The sequence below is a fragment of the Herpailurus yagouaroundi genome, unplaced genomic scaffold, assembly GCF_014898765.1.
Source record: "Herpailurus yagouaroundi ecotype Mexico unplaced genomic scaffold, PumYag 141, whole genome shotgun sequence".
In the NCBI taxonomy this organism is placed as follows: Eukaryota; Metazoa; Chordata; class Mammalia; order Carnivora; family Felidae; genus Herpailurus; species Herpailurus yagouaroundi.
This window is the reverse complement of record NW_024412396.1, coordinates 29532465-29550158: the sequence shown is the minus strand read 5'-3', so window position 1 is coordinate 29550158 and position 17694 is coordinate 29532465. Positions and strand designations below refer to the sequence as shown.

At 37.7% G+C, this 17694-nt stretch overlaps 1 protein-coding gene across 4 annotated transcripts; it reads left to right on the top strand.

The window, feature by feature from the left end:
- Positions 1-1455: 1455 nt before the first annotated feature.
- On the top strand, positions 1456-16062 carry GNPNAT1 (glucosamine-phosphate N-acetyltransferase 1). 4 transcript variants are annotated; one of them, XM_040477155.1, is made up of 6 exons: positions 1456-1586; positions 7053-7220; positions 8814-8876; positions 11600-11727; positions 13093-13154; positions 14836-16062. In XM_040477155.1, exons 2-6 carry the CDS (start codon positions 7067-7069, stop codon positions 14981-14983), a joined length of 555 nt encoding a protein of 184 aa, XP_040333089.1. In that variant the 5' UTR covers positions 1456-1586; positions 7053-7066; the 3' UTR covers positions 14984-16062. The 4 variants fall into 4 exon arrangements, with proteins under 4 accessions (XP_040333089.1, XP_040333088.1, XP_040333090.1 ...); XM_040477154.1 differs by having other exon boundaries at positions 1460-1641; XM_040477156.1 differs by lacking the exon at positions 1456-1586 and adding an exon at positions 1648-1815 and having other exon boundaries at positions 8826-8876.
- The last annotated feature ends 1632 nt before the right edge of the window (positions 16063-17694 follow it).

Genomic DNA, 17694 nt, shown 5'->3' with positions numbered 1-17694 from the left:
AATTTAAAAATAAAAAATAAATAAAAATCACTAGAGAACACACCAATGATTCCATTAAACTAGAAGTTGAGATTGTCACCTGGCTACCTCATTGCAAGTAAACCAACAGGCAAAGGAGGAGGCTAGAGTGTGCTGGCTAGAGTGACTATTAAGGAGAAATCGTATTCCTGTGGCACAAAAGGGATAAGGAGGAATACGTGTGAAATGCGGGAGATCTTTTGGGGTACCTCTCAGAACTGTGTTCTGTGATAAATTGTGTAACTGATTACTATACTTTTTGCTAAACTGTAAAATTTACAGTATTTTGTTGCTCAGAAGAAATTCATCGAAAACATAGGGCCAAAAGTGTGATAAAGAAACAAGGATCTATGTTTAAGATTTGTGGTGTTTCTTTTTACGTCTTATACATTTTTCCTATGCAAAACGGTAAAAAGAAGGATGGATACAGAAATGTGGATGCCAACAGCCACACAGACGTTTGAAGGTGTGAGAATACATGAACCAGTAAAAGTGTTAACTGAAACTTAAATCTCACAAATAAGCAGAAAATATCATTTCTAGCAGACTATATACAGTGTTCTTCAAACAGTATTAAGAATAAAATACTTTGCAATTCCAGTAAGTTGAAATTTATGGTATAAGGCAAGGAAGGGGTGCAAGTAGCTATATGACTTTGGTAAATTACTTCTCTGAACCTCAGTTCCCTAACCCGTAAAATGAGGACATCTGTTTTGGAAATGGGAACTCAAAAGTCATTTTTTTCTTTTCTAATCCAGGGTTTCTCCACCTCAGCATCTCCACTAACTCTCCAATGTTGTCGTGGGTCCCTGCTGTGTATTGTACGTTTAACAGCCTAGGTGGTCTCTACCCTCTGGCAGATAACAGTGACATCTCTCCCACAGACAGGCTGAAAAACTCCAGACATCGCCAAGTGTCTCCTGGCAGGCGAAACCGCCACAGCTGAGAACCGGTGTCTTAACCCTGTGGTTCATCCAAAAAGGATCTGAAAGGACTGCAGTGGCCCCACTTCACGGAGGTGACTCAGAAAACGGGATGAGGAGCTTCCAGCTGCCAGCCAGTAGCCCAAGTCCTAATTAAATGCACTATTAAGAGAAGGGGCAACAAGGGGCAACGGCAGAGGGCAAGAGGCCGAGCCTCCGGGTTCCGAGAATGCAAAAGGCCCACACTATCACCACTTACGGTGCTTCGCTGACTCCTAAGCAGAGTTATTTCCCGAGAAGCCGAGAGCTGGAGGCCGCGGGCATGACCGAAGGGAGCGAGCCCGGGTGGGGCCCCCGCGCCGCCGGGAGGCGGAGTCCCCGCGGGGGCGGTCCTCGCCGCGCCCCACGTGCGAAAGCCCGCCGCACGCCCCGCCCCGGCCCGCCCCTCGCCCTCGGAGCACCTCCGCCCGCCTGCGCGAGGCCCTGCGTAAGCGGCCCGGGGTGGGGCGGAGGCGTTGGCGGCGTTGCCACGTCCCGGTGGCGGCTCGCGCAGGGGCGGCCGCGACGGCAACCGTGGCGCGGGAGGTGGAGGAGGAGGTGGGGCTGGCGCTGAAGCCGGATCCGGATCCGGTGCTGTGTGCCCGGGTGGGTGAGAGTCCAACGGGCCTGGAGAGGAGCGCCGACCGCGAGGCCTCCACGGGTGAGGGAGGCTGGGGGCCGGGGAGCGAGAGCCGGGCCGCGCCTGGTGTCCAGGGGGCCGTCGTGGGCCTGCCTTCACATTTATCAAACAGGTGTGACCGCTGTCCCCGGGCGAGGAGAGCTAGGCCCGGGTGGGAGGTGTTTGTTCCGGGAGCCGCGCATTTAGCCTCGCCAGGTGGGTGCACATGTGGTGGTGGAGTGCGGTTCGGAGCAAGTTGAGCGCGCCTGGGTCAGAGAGAGGTTAGGGATGAGGGCTAGCGGTCCAGCCATACAGTGGTGGGCACAGGGTCTGGGGTCGAAACTAACTCTTCGCTCACCAGATTTTAACGTGGGGGATCGAGACAGCTGCTCACAGCCCTTGCTGCCATCAATTTTGAAGGGGCACGAATGCCCCGACCCCCCTTTTCCCTGTTCCTTTCCGAGGTGCACCCCGCGGCGGTCGGGAGCCACTTGAGGACCTGATTCTGCCCGGAAGATCACCTCCTGCACTGACTAAACTGGGGCTTCAGCTGCGGAAGGGAAGGACATCCTTTGTGTCTTTTCCCGGGGCTTGTACCCCTAGACACACTGAGCACTGTGATTTTCCTTATAGGAGGAACTGATGTTTATGTAAACCGAACTCCTAAAATTTCGTGCAAAATTGAAACGGGAGATTATGGAATTAGTTTTGTTAGGTTATGCACTCATGAATAAATCTTAGAATGGGTCTCAAGAAATCATTTAGGTCAGCCTTTTAGGTAGAATTCGCTGGTATTTTTTAGAATTAAAGCTACCTGTCTGGTACGATGATGTGAAGATTGAAGTCTATGGAATATGGTGTTTTAGAGCTCAAGATGGGAAAACAAGATAGGATTCCAAGTCCCAGTTCACACATTTGCAGTGTTACCTTGAGGCTCCACATGCTCCAGTTTCCTAATCGGTAGCCTGGGAATAGTACCAGATTATAGGGATCAAATAAACGATCAGAAAATACTTTTTAAAATTCTCTGCTGAAGTATAATTTCATAGCTTAATAAATGTGGCATGGTCTGTTAAAAATCAGCGAATAAAGTGTTCTTTAGATTAAAAGATTAGTCAAATTAGTATCGAAATTGTTACGAAGTGCATGTAGACAAACCCTAAAGTCTCAAAGAGCAAAACTTCCCCCTTCCCCCATTCACCATGTCATGAAGTAATGTAGCGATGACCCAGGAACTCTTGAGATATGTAAAGCAGTTTAGGTTTAGCCTTGGATTATGCTTTTTAAATTTTTGTATCAACTTTAAAAATCTTCATTCCCAGTGTCTACTACTTGTTGCTCTCAATTGCTTGCTTCTAGCAGCATCTCCTCCCTGTTTGTATTTTAGTCCGCTGTACAAGTTGGGAAACTAAATTGTTGAAATTGCCCAAAGAATAGTCAATTGAACGAGAACTTGATGATGCTAGTAAAAACGAATTTGGTGTATCGTTTTTGTGATATCATTTGTGGCAATTTGGGAAACTTTCTTCTTTTGGATTTTCTGAGTTGTGACCGAGTGTCTTATACCATTTGTTATTCATTCACTAGGCATTTATTGGGCTGTTAGGCTTATATGGGCCTTGTAAATGCATGCTAACTTCACAGTTAAATTGGAAAGGTTCTGGAGAAATATTTAGGGAGGGTTAAGGTTTAGTTTTTAAAATCTGTCACCCTAGTGTTGATGATGAGATTCAGCTTCAGACATCTGCAATTCTATTTACTGAAATTTCCTAGTTTTGCAGTACTTCAGCGCACCTTAAGATCCTAAAATAATTTTTTGTAAACCAAATCTATTTCATTCCTTTCTAAAAATCTTTTGAAATTTGATAATCAAATCACATACTATTTTAACTTTCCCAGCATATTAATTGGGCACCAGCAGAATTTTACTAAATGGGGATGGAGTGAGACAAAGGAAAGTAACTTTAAGTATGGCTTTATTTTGTAAAATAACTCATCAAGACATTTTGATGTTAATTTCTGATTGCCCAGTTAATGGATTCTTATTTCTATCCAGAATGCTTTGTTCAATGTATTTTGTTGACATGTCGAATACTCTTATTTTCCAAATATAGTTTACAGGTGTTGCTTTTGACTAAATTTTTAACTTGTACAATGAAGTAGGGAATTCATCTTCACTAGTGCATCTTCATTACTAAGGGTACAGGATCTGGAGTCATGCAGGAATGGCTGCATAGTCTGTGGTAACCTGTGCAAAATGCAAATAGAGGGTTCTTTGTTTAAAAATTGTTAAGAGTTTCAATTCTGTGGCAGCAGAGAGTAGAACCAGGTGTGAGGCCCAGGGCAACTGCAATGGGGCCCAGTGCCTATGAAGCCGGCTCTGTTGCCTGGTTTTGAATCCTTACTCTGTTCCTTACTGGCCCTGTTATCTTGAGCAAGTTACTGTGCCTATTTCTTGGTCTGTAAAATGGGGATAATAATGAAAGATCTCTTGTATTTTTATGAGTTAACAGGTACAAAGCACTTCATAAATTTTAGCCAATACTATTTTTTTATGATCATTCAGGGAATAGGACCATCTGGTTAAATAAAAGCACAGGAAAATATTAGTATTTACTGTTTAAAATCCATTAGTTAAAGGCTTTGTAATCCTAATTCTCCTGTGTACCTCCTCTCCCCCTTCTCTCTTGGAAATTATTAACTGTATTTTGTGTGTTTTCTAGACTACATTTTATTGTAAACTCAGGCAACTTTATAGGAAAAAGTAATCTACTTACTTTAAATTGTTCTAATGTTCATCGAAATTCCCTTTTGAGCTTTCTTTAAAGTTCATGATTACAACTGTATGTTAAATAAAATGAACATCAAACTGTTTAAATAGTGGTCTTGCCCTGAGGAACTAAATTTTTAACACTTTCGGGCTTCTGTATTTAATGTATACATTTTACTCTATTGATAAATATTTAGCCTGTTTATCTGCCTACCTGAAAAAATGTTGTTACCCACGTTTGCGATGAGAGAATACCCAAAAGCCTCAGGGATCCAATTACCAGGGACAAACACTAAAATGCATGCATTAAAGTTAACCGATACAAAATCTGTTTCAAGTGGACTGTAAGCTTGTTAAATTTGATATGAATGTGTGGTTTTTTAAAATGTTTATTTCTGAGAGAGACAGAGCATGAGTGGGGGAGGGGCAGAGAGAGAGAGGGAGAGAGAGAGGGAGAGAGAGAGGGAGGGAGGGAGGCTGGCTCAGAATCTGAAGCAGGCTCCAGGCTCTGAATCTGAGCTGTCAGCACAGAGCCCCACGTGGGGCTTGAACCCACAACCGTGAGATCATTACTTGAGCTGAAGTCCGATGCTCCAGGCGCCCCAGATTGTGTGTGCGTGTGTGTGTGTTTAATGTTTATTATTTTGAGAGAGAGAGAACATGTGGGGGAAGAGCAGAGAGCGAGAGGAGGGGGAGAGAATCCCTCTGTGCTGACAGCACAGAGCCTGATGTGGGGCTTATCCCACAAACTATGAGATCATGGCCTGAGCTGAGGTCAAGAGTCAGACACTTAACTGAGCCTCCCAGGTGCCCCAATATGAACGACTGTTTTAATATTTTAATCATCACAATTTATTTCCTTTCCTTACTAGTCTTAGAACCAGATATAGTTGTTTTGTTTTTTACAGCTTAACATATTTAAGTCCTTTTTGAGGGGGAAAAAACCCTTGGTGTTCTACATAATAAACTATGATTTTTTTTTCTATCCAAGAATGTTTCAGTTTAATATAAACATATAACCTGTCATCTTTTTTGTAGCCTCTGTCTGTACCCAGCACAGTACCTGACTCATGAATTAATTTAAAGATGAAAAAAATAACAAAGATTTATAAACCTGAATTTTAATTAGCTGCTAACTGAAGTGTATCTTGTTGAGCACTTACAGTATGCCAGGCACTGTTAAGTGCTGTATATAGTAATTCATGTCCTTCTAATAATTTCATCTCCATTTTACAAATGAGTAAACGGATTGTTAGAGTTGAATACATTAGCTATAATCACATTTGACATTTGGACACCAGCTTGACTCCAAAGCTCATGCTCTTTTCCATCTTAAGTTTAAATCCTGACTCCACTAACTTTGTGATCTTGGGCAGGTTACTTCGTTTCCTAGTCTGTTTAAATGGAGATAATAATCATCCCTATCCTGTAGGATTGTTGAAGTAAATGAATTAGTAATGTGCGAGGTTCTTTGAATAATGTCTGACCTATTGTAAATGCTGAACAAATGTTAACTGCTATTATTATACCACACTACCTTCCCAAAGCCTCTACTGTAAGTGCAGCATTACCTGTATGGTTGTCAGTTACACATGCAGAGGTTTAATCCACCTTTAAGGAAAAGTTCAGACTAATTTCCCTTAAGCATATCATGACTTAGGAAATAGGGAACATAATTAGAGTGAGGTTATTGGGAAAATTGTCATCAAATAGACTTTAATTTTTCCTGTTTGTTTCCTTTTGTTATGTTAATATTATGGATATATGTCTTTAAAATCTTTGTTTCAAAGGAAAGCTAGAAGCAAGTATCAAATAGAATAGTTTTTTTTAACTGGGTAAAGGAGTAGAAATGAAAGTTAGGGGTTGCTTTACAGTCTCCTAATAATTGTTAACGAAGATTCTGTTCTTGCAACTCTGGGTTCCACAGACGTGCCACTGCCCCCATTTTTATGTTTTACATAATTTTTTCATTCTGTCCTTGTATCTGTTGTTTAGGCTGTTTTATTAGACCACACCTAGTAAGAATCTACCAGTTTGTGAATGTTCAAAAAAGAGGATAATACTATAACTGATTATTTTTTAATAGTATGAAAAACACTGGCTCTTCTCACGCTTCCTAATTGCAGCTGAGAAAATTACGTTATAGGTTCTTAGAAAATCTGGTCTGAAAACAGAATCCAACAGATACCCTTAATATGAATCTTTACTAGCTGAGACCAAATACTACAGTGAATGTGGAGTAAATAAGCCAGTTTATCAATTATCTTCTGTTTATGATTCATATAAAAACCAAGTAGTGGGGCCAGTAAGTCTTTCTTAGTGGTAAGACCAACAATCTCTTAGCCCAATAATAAAAAAAAGTAAAGCCCATGAAAAGTCAGCTAATCACAGTGCTATGCTAGCACCAGCCGATAGGAAAAATATTTTAGAAGAGTTGCTAGAAAACACGGTTTTAAAGTTTAAAACTTACAAATTTAGTCATTTGTTTACTATCTGATGTTAACCATAAGTCTTCTGTTCATCTGTGATGGTGGCATTTATGCTAGATTCGGGATAGAACATATATTGCATATATGTTAAAAGAATTTTCTAATTGCATTAACTTTTATTAAGAAATAGACTTTCTTACTAGCCATAATTCCCTATTAAATAAATGCCTTACCATTTAAAATTTTATTTTTAGACCTTACTACAAAGATGAAACCTGATGAAACTCCTATGTTTGACCCAAGTCTACTCAAAGAAGTGGACTGGAGCCAGAATACAGCAACATTTTCTCCAGCCATTTCCCCAACACATCCTGGAGAAGGTTTGGTTTTGAGGCCACTTTGTACTGCTGACTTAAATAGAGGTAGGGACTTGGTTTACAAATCTTGGTTAGAATTATACAGTTGGCCCCTGAACAACATGGGGGGTTAGAGGCACTGACCCCTGTGCATTTGAAAATCTGTGTCTAAATTTTGGTTCACCAAACGTTTAACTTACTAGTAGCCTACTGTTGACCAAAAGCCTTGCCAATAACAGAAATAGTTGATTAATACATATTTTATGTTATGTGTTACATACTATATTCTCACAATAAAGTAAGATAGAGAAAAATGTTATTAAGAAAAATGTATTTATGGTACTGTAATGTACTTTTTTTTTTTTAATTTTTTTTTTCAACGTTTATTTATTTTTGGGACAGAGAGAGACAGAGCATGAACAGGGGAGGGGCAGAGAGAGAGGGAGACACAGAATCGGAAACAGGCTCCAGGCTCTGAGCCATCAGCCCAGAGCCTGACGCGGGGCTCGAACTCACGGACCGCGAGATCGTGACCTGGCTGAAGTCGGACGCTTAACCGACTGCGCCACCCAGGCGCCCCTGGTACTGTAATGTACTTATTGAAAAAAATCTATGTACAAGTGGACCTGCACAGTTCAAACCTATGTTGTTCAAGAGTCAACTGTAATTAGCATTCTGTTTTCTCCACAAAATATGATGATGCTGAGAATATTAAAAAATAATATTTGATTTTTGGATTTTTTTTGTACTTAATTTCTAAAGTGACTGAGACACTCAATTCCAATATGTATATATAATGGCTAAGACCAGGTATCACTGTGAAATATTTCAAATGTCTTAAGTACAACACTACTCCTCCCTAATTAATCCTTTAAAAAGACTTTTCATAAAGGTAAAATTATCATCTATAATGACAATAAGGAAGAGTCTTCTCTAAGAAGCTGGATGGGAAATGAGGGTGGAGATAATTTACTTGGAAAGGTTGCAGAGGTTTTGTTTACATATATTTCTTTTTTTTTAATATAAATTCTCCAAAATGAGTTCCTTAAATTTTGGTAATAAGAAATAAACTTTTTAGTTTTCTTTTTAGTAGGAAATCTGAAGAAACTAATTTTGGTCAGACTAATTATTGACTATGTAGAAGTTAAGATTCTCAAAGTTCTCAAATGTTCACATTAATTTAACATTAATGAAATTAATTAGTATTCCTTAAAACTTAGTCTCAACAATATATTTTAATTCAAAAATAATATCCTATTTGACCATGACGATCTTGCACGTTTAAGTAAATAAAGCCAAAGCATGTATTTGGGAAAATTTGGCATTCCTTGCAGCAAATTTAATGCAAATTACATCGAAAAATATACCTGCTTGTTTTATAAATATTGAATTATTAAGGTCTGCATGACTCCAAAAATCTTAAAAAATCCTTTTCCAGGCAAAATCCTTGGTAAAACCTATTATTCTTTGTTTCATGTAGTGATTATAGAAAGAGTAATGGGTTTCAGTTTAATATTTTTAAATAATAAAATGATTAATTTCAAAATGATTACGGAAAGTTCTGAAAACACAAGTGCCCATAATCCCACCACCTTCACACATTGCTTTTGATCTTTCATTTGGTCTTCTCATGACTTGAAATCTGTTTTTCAAAACTAGGTTTTTTTAAAGTACTAGGTCAGCTGACTGAAACCGGAGTTGTCAACCCTGAACAATTTATGAGTAAGTACTACAGCATCTTTTTCCTGAATGAAAATAAAGGGAAACAAGATTTTTCATTTAGAGCTATGTTCAGTGCCTACTTGTGTTTGTATTCAAATAGCTGGAAATTATTCATAGGATAATTAGATATTTTCTTATTTTTTAAAGTTTATTTATTTTGAGAGAGAGAGAGAGAGAGAGAGAGAGAGAGAGAGGTGGGGGGAGGGGACAAAGAGAGAATCCCAAGCAGGCTCTGTGCTATCATGCTATCACCTGGGGCTTGAACTCATGTACCATGAGATCATGACCTGAGCCGAAATCAAGAGTCAGATGCTTAACCAACTGGGCCAGATGCCCATTTTCTTATTTAAATGCTTAATGTGGTTACCTGTTCTAGAATCCAAATGTAGCAATTCTCGTGTTTTACAAAATACCTGACTTTTAGACAATTATCGTAGCATTAAATCTAGGTGACATCTTTAGAGATTGTTTTATATTGTATTTTTTTTTTTTAATGTTTATTTTTGAGAGAGAGGCCAAGCATGAGCAGGGGAGAGGCAGAGAAAGAGGGAGACATAGAATCCTAAGCAGGCTTTAGGCTCTGAGCTGTCAGCACAGAATGTGACATGGAGCCCAAACTCACAGACCACAAGATCATGACCTGAACCAAAGTTGGCTTCCTAACTGACTGAGCCACCCAGGCGCCCCTTGTAGTATTTTTCATGTGGTTAGGTTATTCATGGAAATCTCATCACCAAATAAAAAAGAGTGATTGAGACATTATGTTCTCAATTTATTTAGTTTGTTTATATTGAATTTTAAGGTCAACCAGTGTCATAAGCATTTATAATACATATGAGAGATGGGGGTGCCTGGGTGACTCAGTCAGTTGAGCGTCTGACTTCTGCTCAGGTCATGATCTCATTCTAGCCCTGCGTCGGGCTCTGTGCTGATGGCTCAGAGCCTGGAGCCTGCTTCGGATTCTGTGTCTCCCTCTCTCTTTGCCCCTCCCCTGCTCACAGCCTGTCTCTCTCTTAAAATAAATACACATTAAAAAAAAATTTATAATGCATATGAAAGAATGGAAATCCAGAGAGGTCAAATGACATAAGATCACAGATAGTTACTGATAAAGAAAGGATTAGAACCTTCCTGATCCCATCCAGTGCTCTAACACTGTCGTTTCCTGTTTTCTACAATTTCTTCATTTCTGTCACCAGGTAATTTTGTTTTGTTCTGTAGCTGATCCTCCCAAGATGAAGATCACTCTTTTCTGATTCTCACTGTTTTCCTTGAATTTATTTCTTCTTCCCACTCCAGAACCCTATCTAGAACAAGACTAGAAATAAACAGTATGTGAGAATATTAGGCTCAGTTTTTATTTCTGAATTCCTCTTTGCCTGTATGTCTGATTAGATGAGAAACCCAAGTACTAAAAATCAATTTGAGAGAAAAGTATTCCATCTTTGCTCCTATTTGCCATGTGACTTTGGGATGATTAGATATGGAAACATTTTTTAGCTACTTCACAAGGTGCTTTCAAAGCAAACAAAAACAATAATTCGTTTTTAAATTTTTTAAATATTTATTTATTTTTGAGACACACACACACACACACACACACACACACATGCACAGAGTGAGGCGGGGAATGGGCAGAGAGAGGGAGAGAGAGAATGTCAGGCAGGCTCCACACTGTAAGCATGGAGACGGATGTGGGACTCGAACTTGAGACACCAGGAGATGGGACCTGAGCCAAAACCAAGAGTTGTATGCTTAACCAACTGAGCCACCCAGGTACACCAGATTCTGTTTCTAAAAAAGGAAGTCAGAGTCCTGAAACACCAGATCACTGTCAAAATATTTTGAAGCCAGAAGACTAAAAATTACAGAATGGAGCCATGTAAACATTTTAATTAAAATTTGCTCATGTAAATTGAGCACCTGTGTGGCTCAGTTGGTGGAGTGTCCGGCTTTGGCTCAGGTCATGATATCACAGTTTAGGGTTAAAACCCCATGTTGGGCTTTGGGATTCCCTGTCTTCCTCTCTGTACCTCCTCTGCTCATGCTCTCTCAAAAATAAATAAAACGTTAAAGATTTTTAAAAACAAATAAGAGATTTGCAGTTTTGTTTTCTTTTTAATATTGAGTGTAAAGGTTAAAGAAACTTATTTAAAGTAATAAAGATATTAGAGTTTTCATTCATTAGTCACAGAAGTGGAAGCATCTGTAATTTACTTGCATTGTGTTATTCACCTAAAATAGCTGTTAATAGTTGTACTTTGCTAGCAGATTTTTTTTTAATGTATGGACTGTATTCTAATTGATAGTAATTGCTGATGTTTCAACCTCTTGGTCATTTTTAATATTTTCTTTGAAAACTTTTTTTTAAGTTTATTTATTTTAAGAGAGAGAGAGAGAGAGAGAGAGAGAGAGCGAGCGAGCAAGCATGGGAGGATCAGAGAGAGGGAGAGAGACAATCCCAAGCAGGCTCTGCACTGCCAGCACAGAGCCCAGCGCAGGGCACGAACCCTGAGATCATGACCTGAGCCGAAATCAAGTCAGATGCTTAACTGACTGAGCCACCCAGGCACCCCATAATAATTAATTTTTTCTTTAGAAAACAAAGTAAATTGCCATGGTGAAATCACTTTAAATATTCAATGAGTCAGCTAATCCTAGTATTTTTATGGCACCTAATAAAGTTTAAAGTCTGCCACATAACACTTGTCCGATTTCCACAGAATCTTTTGAGCACATGAAGAAATCTGGGGACTATTATGTTACAGTTGTGGAAGATGTGACTTTAGGACAAATTGTGGCTACAGCAACTCTGATAATAGAACATAAATTCATCCATTCCTGTGCTAAGGTATGTGTTCACATTAATGCTTATAAATAAAATGAACAAATGTTTTCTAGCAAAATCAACTTTGAGTTTCCATTAGACAAATCTATTTTCTGACTGCTTTTCAATGTAAAATGAGAGCTGTATTGCCCTGGAAAAAGTTTTGCTTCTTAGACATCACTTAGTAACATTTTCGTCTTGTGTTCTCAGAGTTAGGAAGAAGATGTATTAACTATCTGAATTGTTTGCTAAACCTTGTTTTGTAAGGTGTCAGATTTGGTATAGTCATAGGGAAACCAAGTCAGCATCATGAAATTTGGCAGTGATGTTTAGAATCCCTAATGCTATTTAAAAAAAACACCAACAAAATACTTTGTATATACAGTAACACAAATTCCCACATCCATTTCCAAGCACTAAAAGATTCAGAATATTATATAGTTGACCCTTGAACAAGATTGGAGTTAGGGATGCTGACACTCTGCAGTCAAAAATCTGCGTGTAACTTTTGACTCCCAAAACTAATGTTGACTGGTTACCCTACAACATAAGCAGTTGATTATGTTATGTATATTATATATAGTATTTTTATTTATAAAGCAAGCTAGAGAAAAAAATGTTACTATTTTTTTTTTTAAGTTTATTTGAAAGCGAGAGAGAACGAACATGAGCAGAGGAGGGGCAGAGAGAGAGGGAGAAAATCCCAAGCAGGCTCCTCACTGTCAGCCCAGAGTCTGACACAGAGCTTGATTATGACCTGAGCTGAGATCGAGTCTGATGATTAACTGACTGAGCCACCCAGGCACCCCAGAGAAAAGAAAATGTTATTAAATCATGACAATACATTTACAGTATTGCATTTATTAGAAAAAATCTGCATAAGTGCACCTGTACAGTTCAAACAAACCACATTGTTCAACTGTATTCTGCTCTGTGACATTTCTAACTCCTGATCACTCCTCATGACCCATGAGAACCTAGCTAATCCAGTGAAAATTAGAAACACTTCAAATGTATTCTGAGGTACAAATTTTGGTGGGCTTTCTTTACTAGAAATTAGTAAATTATATTTGGATGTTTGAAAGAAATTGCTCTTAAGCAAGGAGTAAGATGATGGAACATGACAAGATTACATTTTGGTTCTGTGGATTCTGAAATCTGCTTTAAAACAATGGAGTGGTAAGATTTTGGATATAGACAAAACAAGATTAGGCTACAAATTGGTTCATTATATTATTTCCTCTATAATAAGTAAAAAAAGGGTTGCATTTTGGTTTCTGTGAACTTCCAAGTTTACAAAATATTGTTATCATTGAATTCTGTCACTTGTTGATGTAGCTAAAAACAAAACTACATGCTTAGTCCCTTAAACGCTGTAAATATTTTCAGAGAGGAAGAGTAGAAGATGTTGTTGTTAGTGATGAATGCCGAGGAAAGCAGCTTGGCAAACTGTAAGTAGGCAGAAACAAGGTAACCCTCGTTAAATTAGATACTTTTTCTGTTTTAGTTAATAGTATCTTACCCAGATATTTGTTAAAAAATGTTTTCCTGTTTGAAGTTCTTTTTAGGTGTCCTTAATTAAGCTCACCCTGTAGTTTAAATTAAATTTAATGGAAGAAACAAAGTATTTTTATGTTTTATCATGAAGTTAGGAAATTGGGAGTGTACTGTCTTATAAGACTAACATTTTTATTGACTTTTAATATTTTCATACTAATAGGAAACAAACTTTTGGCCGAGTCAAGTGATTCACCTATTTCCCAGTCTTACTTAAAAACAAAGGAAATGTCCTCAGCCTCTTAAGTTTTAGAAACATATACTAAAATAGCCTTTCCTGTATAATTCTCTATGCATTTATCTAAATCTTTTGTTTATTTATTTAGAGAGACAAGAGACAGCGTGAGTGGGGGGGAGGGGCAGAGAAGAGAGAATCCCAAGCAGGCTCCACACTTCAGCGCAGAGCCTGAAGTGGGGCTTGAACTCAGAGTGAGATCATGATCTGAGCTGAAATCAAGAGTCAGGCGCTTAACCGACTGAGAGCAACCCAGGCGTCCCTATCTAAATCTTTTAACTTGCTTAATACCATCTCTTCTGAATTTTAAGGAAGTTGCTCAATAAGTTAGGACCTGCTATGTGCCAGATATTATTTGAGATATTTGGGATACATCAGTGAACAAAACAGACCAATTTCTAATATTCTAGTCCACTTAAATGTCATACCTTTTATAGTTTCCTAACTTCAGTCAAGATGTTCTGTCTTCAAAATGATACAACTTTTCAGTCTGTGCGAACATGAGAAAACCCTTTGGGTAAATTTTTGTAGATCTAGTTTTTTTTCCCTAAGGCCATTAGAATCCCATTCTTATACTGGGGTTTGGATTCTTTAAGGATTTGAAAAATGTATACTTTTTTTGTTTTGTTTCTATTTCATATTATTTAGAGCAATCCAGAAGTAATCTGATATATACTTTCACAAATATTAGCTTTAAAAATGATACAGAACAAAGCTTTTACTCATTTTATGTGGAAATGTTGTCTGTTCCTAAGTAGTTTGAATAGATTTAGGAAAAAGATTCAAAATTTTGGCCATATTTTTTAAAAAAGTTGACAGTCTTTAGTGTTAACATGAATCCTTTTTTTAATTTTAATGTTTGTTTATTTTTGAGAGAGAGAGCAAGCAGGGGAGGGGCAGAAAAAGAGAGAGAGACCCACAGAATCCGAAGCAGGTTCCAGGTGCAAGAGCTGTCAGCACAGAGCCCAATGCCGGTCTTGAACTCACGAGCCACGAGATCATGACCTGAGCTGAAGTTGGAGGCCTAACTGACTGAGCCACCCAGGTGCCCCAGTGTTAACATTAATTTTAGGTTGAATTTAGTATTGTTCTATTAATGTGCTAGAGACAACTTAGATAAGTTATATTTGAAACAGTCAAATGCTTTGGGTGATTTAAAGCTTGTCCAGTTACAATTTGAATATTTAAATAAATATAGTGAGAAAGGTCATGACCTAAACCCATTTCTAATATAAATTTGAAATTTTATTTATATAATATTTATTCATTTATATTAAGTTACTCAAATGCATTTTCATTAACAAATGCTCTATGCTTTCCCCCTGCTTTTTGAATTGCAGGTTGTTATCAACCCTTACTTTGCTAAGCAAGAAACTGAACTGTTATAAGATTACCCTTGAATGTCTACCACAAAATGTTGGTTTCTATAAAAAGTTTGGATATACAGTATCTGAAGAAAACTACATGTGTCGGAGGTTTCTAAAGTAAAAATCTTTTAAGAAAGACATTTGTCAAAGGAGCTAATGCAACGAGGCAATACTCTTCTTAGAGTTAAAATATTTTGTTGCTGCAACCCAGTGACCTCCATAAATACTGGATTGAAAATAACATGGTAATTCAACAAGTATAATGACACTTAGAAGATTACTTTGGCCTGTGGGACATGCTGTGAGTTTAGATTACAAATGAGTCTTATAAAGGGGATGATTTTTAACCAAAGGAATATATTTTTAACTTGAATCTTTTCTTGCATTGTATTTTTCTAAAGTTTGGCTTCATTTCTTTGTAGTTAAGAGTATAGGTAGTATAGTTATGTGTCTGCAATCTGTACTGCTCATTAAAAAAATATATATATACCATAAATAAGGCTATATCACATTCACAAAATTAGTACTTTTGTTTCAATCAGAGAAACACCAAAAATCACTTAGGAGTGTTATCATTTTTCCATATATTACGTGAAATTGGGTAAGATAACTAAATGTAGTGCAGACCAACATTTGTTGGTCCTAATACTTAATTGGCAAACCTGGTTAGCCTTTTCAGTAAGTAGAAATGAAAATTATAAAATGTGACAGGATTCAAAATAAAACAATTTAAGTGTACATCTGAAAGTTTATATAATTCTTATGCAGTTAAGGCACCACCTGTCTTATATGTGAAATATAATTATTCATTTGTTTAAAATACCTAAGAGCAAATATAAGGTACTTTTTAACAGTGAATGAGCAAATCTTGGCATATTGTGTATTTCTAACCTGATTTCTCATCTTTTCATTGATGTCTTCTAAGTAACATTTTTATGAAAGATTACAAAATTGAGTGGAATATTTTAAATAAGTATCATACTGCATTTGTTAAATCCTTGAAATGTTGATGGAAGCTTTTCTATTTACTGTGATTGTCATGGTACTATTATTCTGGTCACTATCTTGTTTTGATTTTATTTATTTTAATTATTTTTTTTAGTTGGAAAATTGGATATTTTATTAATGGTTCTAATCTTTTGCATTCCATGTTACATTAAACCTGTTCATATGATGAAAAGTCTTTCATTAGAATCCTAATGTCTGTGTTTTTCTTGCATCTTTTGTTGAACTATTAGGTTATGTCCTGGTTCAGAAGATTTCAGTTTTGTGTACTCTTTGTAAAATTAATTGGGAAAGTAAAGACCCACCACTTGTCATCCCTCCCACTCACACATACCTCAACTGGATTTAGGATTTCTGTCCTTGTAGTAAGCTCAAGTTGGCTTTCTAAAACCATAGAAACCCTTCACCAATAGAGGGTGCACTACTTACCTGCTAATGACCTATGCTTATGAATTGATCTGTTTCTAGTAAAAGCAACAAACCTGCTTTTGCCTTTTCAGCTAGTTTTGCCTTTTCAGGAGTCTTACAACCTTGGCACGATGGTAGCTTTATTAAGTACATTATGGTACTTAAAACCCATGTTAAAAAAAATAAACCTAAAAGAAGGCAAAATTATCTGCTTTACCATTCTTGTAAATATTTTGAAATAAAATTGTCTACAAGGTTGGTATTTCAGTAAATCCCTTTAAATAGTATTCTTAAGGTCTTTTAAACCCTCCCTATAAGAGTTATAAAGAATATAAAAATTGTCATTGATGAAAATGGTGATTTGTATTTAGCTTTATTTTTATTTAAAGTTTTAACCTCAGTGTGCAAGCGGGGATGAGGGGCAGAGGAAGAGAATCTTAAGCAGCCTCCACACTCAGCCAGTGTGGAGCCCTACATGGGGTTCAAACCCATGACCCTGGGATCATGACCTGAGCCAAAAGAGTTAGATGCTCAACTGACTGAGCCACCCAGGCACCCCTGTATTTAGCTTTATTTTAAAAGCTGGTCAATTTGTAGCAATGTGGATGGAACTGGAGAGTGTTATGCTAAGTGAAATAAGTCAGGCAGAGAAAGACAGATACCATACGTTTTCACTCATATGTGGATCCTGAGAAACTTAACAGACCAGGGGGGATGGGAGGGGGGGAAAAGTTACAGAGAGGGAAGGAGGCAAACCATAAGAGACTCTTAAATACTGAGAACAAACTGAGGTGGGGGGGGCGGGGTAAGGAAAATGGGTGATGGGCATTGAAGAGGGCACCTGTTGGGATAAGCACTGGGTGTTGTATGGAAACCAATTTGACAATAAGTTATATAAGAAGAAGAAAATAAATAAATAAAAAGAAAGAAAGAAAGAGAAAGAAAGAAAGGAAGAAAGAAAGAAAGAAAAAGAAAGAAAGAAAGCAAGCAAGCAAGCAAGCAAGCAAGCTGGCCATGGGGTGCCTTGGTGGCTCAGTTGGTTAAGCCTATGACTTTGGCTCAGGTCATGATCTCACGGTTCATGGGTTCAAGCCCCAGGTTGGGCTCTGTGCTGATAGCTCAGAGCCTGGAGCCTGCTTCAGATCTGTGTGTGTCTCTGCCCCTCCCCCACTTACACTCGGTCTCTCAAAAATAAAAAAATAAAATTTTTTTTTAAAAGTTAGCCAGAGTATGTTTAAAATTTTCTAACTCATATTGTGAGTAAATTTGAGAAAATTGCATAAAATGTTTCATAATATATAAACTATATATTCACATTTTAAAGCATTATTTGCTTTGAAAAGATAAGGTGAAGTGACAGTTGTGATTTTTAGCATGCCTCATATATTTTGTATTTTTACATTTCCTTGACTCTAAGAT